Source organism: Melitaea cinxia, chromosome 21 (genome assembly GCF_905220565.1).
Source record: "Melitaea cinxia chromosome 21, ilMelCinx1.1, whole genome shotgun sequence".
Lineage (NCBI taxonomy): Eukaryota > Metazoa > Arthropoda > Insecta > Lepidoptera > Nymphalidae > Melitaea > Melitaea cinxia.
In genome coordinates this window covers 5,461,238-5,470,400 of record NC_059414.1, presented here as the reverse complement: position 1 = coordinate 5,470,400, position 9,163 = coordinate 5,461,238, and the positions used below count along the sequence as shown (strand labels likewise).

Below are 9,163 nucleotides of genomic sequence, written 5' to 3'. Positions count from 1 at the left end.
TGTTACATCTAGACTCGGTTCGAGAATCGAAACTATAACCCACGGAGCAGAAAACACAGTCGCCATACTGTACCAATGAGCTAGTTAAATATAAAGATGTCTATCTTTACTTACAATAATATTTTAAAACCATAAATACTTAGACATACTTTGATATGTTAATAATAATATAACTACACTAGATGTATACCACGGTTTCACCCACGTTAATTTAAGGAAAAAAAGAGGTAATAAAATATTATATAGCCTATATTCCTTTTGCCTTCCTCGATAAATGGGCTATCTAACACTGAAAGAATTTTTCTAAAGCAACCAGTAGTTCCTGAGAACTGCTTGAAAACAGTATTATTTCTTTTGCCATTAAAAGACGACCTTACTTACTCTAATTCTGCGTTTTTAATACGATAATATAATTGGATACCTACGTAGCTAAGACTGAATGCTATTATAATAACTGAGGTAGGGCACAGCAGGAATTTCCTGCTCAAAATATGGAGCAGCCCGACTGGGGTAGTACCTCGACCTTACAGAAGATCACAGCAAAATAATACTGTTTTCAAGCAGTATTGTGTTCCTGTTGGTGAGTAAGGTGACCAGAGCTCCTGGGGGGATTGGGGATTGGGTCGGCAACGCGCTTGCGATGCTTCTGGTGTCGCAGTTGTCTATAAGCTACGGTAATCGCTTACCATCAGGTGAGCCGTACGCTTGTTTGCCGACCTAATGACATAAAAAAAAAAAAAAAAATAATACATCACGTCATGACTTACATCAGAGAAGCAGCGGTTGTAAATATCATTATTAAAATATTTCCAGTAATGGCAAGTATGTTCTAATGCACATTCATGACCAAATCTAAATTATATATTTCAATTTGAAATTATTCAATATAGATATATTATTATTGATGTTGAAAAATTTGATTTGAAAAATTCAATTGAATTACCATTAGCGCGTTCAAGCAAACAGACAAACAAACTCTTCAGCTTTATAATATTAATATAGATACGCTTCAGCCTGTGATATCCCACTACTGGGTATAGGCCTCTTTCCCCATGTAGGAGAAGGATCAGAGCTTAATCCACCACGCTGCTCCAATGCGGGTTGGCGAATATATTCCCTACTATGAGTAACGATCACTATCAGGTGTACATGATAACAACCGGGACCGACGGCTTAACGTGCTCTCCGAGGCACAGTGGGGAGACCCACAAGGACTGCACAAACACCCAGATCACGGCAAACACCATTATAGCCAATACAAATGTTTGTCATTAGTATAGATATCTAGCATTTATTTTATTAAAACGATTACAGAATAAAATAAATAATAAAAAAATGCTTATTTCATTAATTAAGAAGACATACTATTTGCGCTAAAAAAACTGCCACTGGAAGTAAAGCAGTATAGCCATTAATTTACGACGCTCAAGATAACAAGATAATGAGATAAGCCCATAAATAAACGGCGTACTCAGAGATAATGATCATTTTGTAATCAACTTCCAAACTTCGTGTGTATCTGTTAGACACGACGCCGTTGCACTTTACTGATAGTTTTAATTTACTCAGGCATTATAATTGTTAAGATAGCCTAAATACAAATGAAGCTATCACTTAATGGTTTTGTTGAGTTTGTAGACCTTTTATCTCACGAAAACATATCTATGTATATGAATATATGTTATTTACAATACTGTAAGTATAAGAACAGCTCATTGCATTATTCACGTAGGTTTTGACTGAAAGATTGAAAGGTAATAGATAGTATAGTACAGTACCTAATTAATACTTGCTTAGAATAATAAATAATTGTATTATCTATAACAAACACACCGACCGAGTGTTTGTTTCTAAGGTAGGAATGCTTATGTTTTTTCGATAAACATACATACAAATAATGCATATATAATTAAACATATTTCTTATATATAAAATTCTCGTGTTACAATGGTTTGTAGTTAAAATACTCCTTCGAAATAGCTGGAACCATTTTTATGAAATATTTGTGTGTAAATCGGGTAGGTCTGAGAATCAGCCAACATCTATTTTTCATACCTCTAAGTTATATGAGGAGGGGTTTAAGGGGGCTACTAAAATATATGGCAAAACAACGTTTGTGGGGTCACCTAGTTATATAATACACCCAGGCACGGCGCGGGAATCGAACCCACAGCCCCCGGAGCAGGAACGCAAGAAAAGCAGGGTTATACAAACTACGCCAACACGGGCTAGTCAGAAATATAAAAATGGGCAAAAATAATTACTTCCTTACGTATGTTTTCTTAACCGACTTCAAAAAAGGAGGAAGTTACTCAATTCGACCGTATTATATATATATATATATATATATATATATATATATATATATATATATATATATATATATATATATATATATATATCATCATCATCATCATCACTTCAGCCTATCGCAGTCCACTGCTGGACATAGGCCTCCCCAAGTTCGCGCCACACATCCCGGTCTTCCGCAATCCTCATCCAGCCTACACCGGCAATCTTACGTAGATCGTCGGTCCAACGGGCCGGAGGACGTCCCACACTGCGTTTGCCAAGACGCGGTCTCCACTCTAGGACCCGTCTACTCCAACGGCCATCGGTCCTGCGACACAGATGACCAGCCCACTGCCACTTCAACTTGCTAATTCTGTGGGCTATGTCGGTTACTTTCGTTCTCTCGCGGATAGTCTCATTTCTAAGCCTGTCTTTGAGAGAGACCCCAAGCATAGCCCGTTCCATTGCACGTTGAGCGACTTTAAGCTTGTGGACCAGTCCCTTGGTCAGTGTCCACGTCTCGGCTCCGTATGTTAACACAGGCAGGACGCATTGCTCGAAAACTTTTGTCTTCAAGCATTGCGGAATCTTCGAAGTGAAGACTCGACGGAGTCTGCCAAACGCCGCCCAGCCCAACCGAATCCTCCTATCGGCCTCCTTCTCGAAGTTGTTGCGGCCTAGTTGGATAGTATGGCCTAGGTAAATATAATCCTGAACAACTTCGAGAAGGGTACCATCGACCGATACCGGTATCGGTATGACTTGGTTGTTAAACATAACTTTCGTCTTATCCAAGTTCATACAGAGACCGACACGTCGGGAGGACTCGTTTAGGCCGGCCAGCATTTGGCCTAACTCATCCAGCGTCTCCGCAAAGATGACAATATCGTCGGCGAAACGAAGGTGAGAGATGAATTCACCGTTGACGTTGATGCCCCGTTCCCCCCAATCCAAGGTCTTAAAAACATCCTCTAGCGCAGTGGTAAACAGTTTCGGTGATATTACATCCCCCTGTCTTACCCCGCGCCGGAGGGAAATAGGTCTTGTTCTTTGGTCATTGACATGAACGGTCATCGTCGCCGCGTCGTACATAGATTTTAGTACCTCGATATATCGCCAGTCGATATGACATCTCTGCAGAGAGTCCAGGACAGCCCAGGTCTCGACGGAGTCGAAGGCTTTCTCGTAGTCCACAAATGCCATACACAGCGGTTGATTATATTCTTCCGTCTTTTGGATATATATATGTTCGGGGATAACTTCGTCGTTTATGAACCGATTTTGATAATTCTTTTTTTGTTGGAAAGGATATCCCTGGTTTGGTACCATGATAAAGAAACCAGGATTTGATGATGGGATCCCAGAAATCGAGGAACACACAAAAATCCATATAACTTTTTACTGGGTGTACCGATTTTGATGATTTTTAATTTAATCGAAAGCTGATATTTATCATGTGGCCACATTTAAATTTCATCGAGATCTGAATACAACTTTTGGAGTAATCTCTGCTAATGCGTATTTACTTAACAATTTTTTCGTCTACCTATGTGGTATTACTTGTTAATATAATTGAAGTCGGTTTTTTTTTTTTTCGTTTGCCTGCAAACACAATTAATTATATGTTATAAGTTTTATTTAGATTAGAGAATTATAGTAATAAAGTGTTATTTTCTTTCCAGTTCGAGATCACAAACACCATGTGACGAGGTTAAGGCATTCCAGACATCTAGATCTGCCGTTGTATTCATCCGTGAGTATGATAATAGTTCGTCGAATCCATCCAAACGTCAATCATATCAATCATTCAGTCACATTTTTGCCCCGAAGCTTCGTCCCCTTAGAGTTCATTTTGATTTACCGCTTATTTTTAAACTTTAAAATTCTTAGAATCGTGCATGTTCCAAAACGTAAATTCTTTGCTCTGATATGTATTGTATTTTATATATAACTATGATTATATCGAATTAAAGCTGCCAAGGATATTTGTAAGTACATTACATTTAACCACAATACCATGTTCATTATTATGATCAATGTTTCTTTAAATCCCCTTACATCAGGAAAAAGCAATGTAAGTTTTATTAAACTTATGTATGTATAAATTATTTTCTGTGTTTAATTATTGGTTATACCAACCTTATTTAATATTGCATGACTGTTTTAGCTTCTTATGAATTGGAAAAAACTTATAAATAATTAGAGTTTATATTTATTTTGAATTAAATTTTCAAGTTTAATTTTTTATATTTATTTAAAAGTTGTTGTTAAATTATGTAACTGTTGCAAATTAGTAAGTTGCAAAGCTTCCTGTGATGTGGTGTTAGCTGTATATTCATGTAGTGGCACACACTAACGCGGTTTCAGTTCACGCCAGCGACGTCACCGAAGCTTGCTGTGAAGGACAACCACAAGCCTCTGTTCACGGAGTGCCTTAATTATAGGCCAACATTGAAAGAGGAACAGCCCGTGGGAACCTATGTGTTTACGGTGAGTTAATGTTTTTATAATATCTTTTTGTCGTAGTAAAGCCGAACTACTGTATTATAACGTATAAATATTCGAGTTTTTTATTGTTAATATTGATTGTGTTGACATTCATTTAGTACTTTTCTTCATTTTATATGTTATACGTCAAAAAAATTACCCGTCAAGTCTTGTGACATTAATGTTATATTTTTATGGGCAGGTACACGCAGTAGATCGAGATCCTCCAGAAATGGGCGGAACAGTCACTTACAAGTTCGTTTCTACGCCTGGTGAAAAAGAGAGGTTTCACGTTGATCCCTGGACCGGCAATATTACTACAGCTGATGTCAGTATTACTTAACCTTTCGTCTAAAATAGTAAATTATATAATTATCGTTTAAGTATTTTGTAGAAAGTAATTTAAACGTAGATGTAGTCTTTTATAGTCTTTTCTATTTAATATATTAGATTTTATATCAAAATTAGCTTTCAATTAGGATATAAAGGAAGGTAAAGAAAATTTAAATTATAACACTTTAAATTTAATAAAAATTATACAGATATTTGACCACGATGAGCCATCTCGTGAGAAAGAAGCATATATCACAGTACGAGCTAGTGACAATGGACAACCCCAGCTAGACGACGCGTGTACAATCAAAATTCTCATAGAAGACATCAATGACAATCAGCCGGTCTTCGACAAAGTTGTGAGTGTCTTTAATGTAAATCTGAATTCACAAAAACTTATAAGTTTATATGTGTAAGGTAGGACCCGAAAGCTCGGTATGGATAAGCTCGAATATCTTTAGCACCATATATCTTTATGTGACTTAATGCTATATAGCACTACTATAGTAACGCTATTTCATTGTTAAACTATGTCTGATCTTTTGGAAATTTAAAATATCACAATTCAATTGTATTTAATTGTAATATATTTCCTGGTTTTAATACTTATATCAATACGCGATATTTGCAAAATTTTATGTCGTCAATAATATCTCATTTTTAACAGTTTTTAGGTCTAACATATATGGAATGTTCATTATATCTTTTCTGTGTCTAAATTTCACTGTCACTAACTTAAAATTCATTCATTAGCCTCAAACCGTGGCGCAGATTTTATTAACACTTGCCTGTTTTTCGAAGGTCTTCCGAGGAGATGTTTGGAAGGTTTGTCTTAAAGAACAGAGAATTTCACAAAATGAGAGAAAGAGTTACGCACACAAAACTTGTTATAAAAACACTTAAATATTAATTACTAACAAATGACTGTTACCAACGCTTATGTCGTGATTGTTTGTTACCGATTTCTAAGCTGTGGTAACATTCAGTTTTCCTTATTCATTTGAAAAAAGAAATATTTCTTTACTTGCATGTTGCTGCATGTCTGATTTAGGATCGTAAGCCGCCACTCAAGGCGTTATTGGTAATAACTTTGTATGTCTCGTGTGTTTTGATTCACATTTTTTTGCACATTTATAGTTGACGTGTTTTCTTTAGCTAGGCTGCTCTCTTCCCCTAAAGCGCATTTTATCACACTGCACGATTATTATTATTTTGGAAAAAATCTTTCTCTAAGCTTTAGGCATGCTTCGCGTAGAACATGTCGAAGTTAAATAACTGATTACTTAAGCTAACCTCAAGGCTAAGTATTTTAAATGGCGTATTTACTTGTAGAAACTTGTAAAAACTTGTAAATTAGGAATTTCATTAATATGTTTGTTTCGAGAGGTATCGTTACCTGTAGAGTCGTCTACAACAATGAATTATTTCACTTTCTACCTTTAGTTTTCTTTTAATATTTTCAAACCTGTTACAAGTTGTTACTTTGCTAATTAAATAATATATAATGTTTTAACTTTGCGTGCAGTCATATTCGGAGTCGGTACCACAAGATTTACCAAGCGGCCGAGAAGTGATGCGTATATCAGCGACTGACATCGATGATGGAAACAATTCTATAGTGCATTACGAATTAGATCCAAACTCGCCTGATCAAGCATATTTCTATATTGATCCAGACAACGGTGTAATATTTTTGAACAAAACTATTGATGTAAGTATGACAAAAAATTATTTTTATCTTAATAAATTCAATTTATTTTCCAGATATACTTTTAGTTACTTTTATTTTAAAGCGATAAAATCTTGTAATAACGTATATATTTTATCGACAATCTCTATCATAACTAAAGTTAGGTACTTGTATCTTCCCTGTAATAGCTTAAAGTGACTATCCTAATAATATTTTAAATTTATGCAGAAAGTCCCCGGCTACAAATTTAAGTTAAGTGCGATAGTAAAAGACATGGGGAATCCACCGCAACAAAGTTCGATTACTTTAGACATCCAAGTCGTCGAGTCTAACAAGAAAAGCCCGTCTTTTATAGAAGTGCCCGATGAGCCGATAAGATTAAAAGAAAATTACGCAGACTTTAACACGCCAATAGCTACTGTCAGGGCAATGTAAGTATTCGAAATTTATTTATTGAACAAAATGAGACACTATCAAAGAGCGCTTAAAACTTCAAGAATGGATTTGAATAAATTACAGAGGTTATATCTAATTTCCATCATGTTCTTCAGATTCAATAGAAACTTTTTTACTTATGTTTTAATGACTGTGTTTCAGAATAAAATATATTTAAATAAAAAGTGATGTGGTCTTATTAAATTTAATTCTAAGTCAATATTGCTGTAAACTTTTTTTCATTTGCAGATCAAATATACCAGAAGAAAAGAAATTACAATTTGAATTAGTAATGGGACAAACTGAACAAACAAACAAATGGCACACTTTTGTGTTGGAACCGGAAGCTGACTCAGCTTATATTAAACTCGGAAACCACTTGGATTATGAAAAAATAACTGACTATACATTAACTGTTAGGATACAGGTACATAATACATCGATACATCACTATAAAATAATACTAAAATCACAATAAACTAAGTTAATAATCTTTACTTTGTTACAGAATAACTACAAACTAGCAGCGGAAACTATAATTCAGATTGTCGTAGAAGACGTTAATGACAATATTCCAATATTCAGTGAAATTAGATCTGGTAGTGTTTTAGAAAACGAACCACCTGGTACTCCTGTTATGCAAGTGAGAGCATTTGACGCTGACGGTACATCAGCTAATAACCAAGTGACTTACGAATTAGGAGACCCTTCTGATCCATTTGCTATAGACAGTATAACAGGAAATATTACGACACTTAAAATGTTCGATCGAGAAGAAAGAAGTTTTTACAATATCAAGATCATAGCTACTGATAATTCTGAGTCAGCGCTTATTCCTGGCAAACACAACGCAGGCCAACAAGTTTTTCTAATAGAAATCGCGGATAAAAACGACAACCCGCCTCATTTCACGCAAGATACATACGTAGCTGAGTCAATAGCTGAGAACGCGAACATTAATGAGATAGTCACACAAGTCACCGCTTTGGATATAGATACCGGTAATGCACTTTTTTGTACATTATTATTGTTTGCTTGTTTTTTAATTACTTTTTTATTTAAAATTACTTTAATTGAGTTTCAGTTTGCTTTAATTCAATCATATTATTAAGTCCAAATATTACTTGGTTTGTTTTTTTTTGAAGTAAAACCTTTCTTTGGTAAAACTGTACAATATAAGTTATAATTTTCCTCGCAACCTCTTTAAATTTTATAACATTTCTACAGCATCCGTGGTCACGTATAGTATTGTAGCTGGAAATACTTATGACGCATTCGTTATACGTAACTTTACTGGTGAAATTCGGGTCAACAATGAACTAGACTATGAAAACATCACTAGCTACAGTCTAGACGTCAGAGCCTTCGATGGTCTATACGAAGATTACGCTAAAGTGTTAATCAAGATCGAAAATTTGAACGATAACCCACCTGTCTTCCTGGCCAATTACACTAAGACTATTGAGGAGGAAAGACTTTATGAAGGATGCATTGTTAAGGTAATATTTAATTTGTGAAATACAAGACAATATGATAACATTACTTACGAGAAAAACATAAGTTGGAGATTGTTACACCGTACCATATCAAAGTTATTTTATTCCTATTTCTATTTTTTTACTATTGTAATTATTTTATACATTTGTTAGTATATATTTCTAACATAGACAGTGCAACGTCACAAACACCTTGATTAGTTGATGTCAAAAATTAACTACTGGGTTTTGGGTACTGTCGCATTACGTAATAAACCTGTAATGGTAGTGTGTATACGGTTATCTATACAAATAAATAAAACTGGAGTATCTGTTTGTAATATTAAAATAACCGCTTTTTACTAAATACGTATATATATATATGTATGTATGTATTTATACACGGTACATATACCAAACAACACTTTTTACAATTTTTGTCTGTCTTTCT

General features: G+C 34.9%; 1 protein-coding gene across 1 annotated transcript in view; it reads left to right on the top strand.

The window, feature by feature from the left end:
• Positions 1-815: 815 nt before the first annotated feature.
• The window catches only part of LOC123664254 (DE-cadherin), a 39,029-nt gene continuing 30,681 nt past the window's right edge, over positions 816-9,163 (top strand). Inside the window, exons 1-11 of the mRNA XM_045598849.1 lie at positions 816-822; positions 3,975-4,045; positions 4,660-4,782; positions 4,982-5,107; positions 5,322-5,471; positions 5,914-5,937; positions 6,638-6,823; positions 7,031-7,233; positions 7,487-7,664; positions 7,746-8,238; positions 8,465-8,736. Coding sequence (XP_045454805.1) covers positions 816-822; positions 3,975-4,045; positions 4,660-4,782; positions 4,982-5,107; positions 5,322-5,471; positions 5,914-5,937; positions 6,638-6,823; positions 7,031-7,233; positions 7,487-7,664; positions 7,746-8,238; positions 8,465-8,736 — 1,833 coding nt within the window. The remainder of the gene's footprint in view (positions 823-3,974; positions 4,046-4,659; positions 4,783-4,981; positions 5,108-5,321; positions 5,472-5,913; positions 5,938-6,637; positions 6,824-7,030; positions 7,234-7,486; positions 7,665-7,745; positions 8,239-8,464; positions 8,737-9,163) is intronic.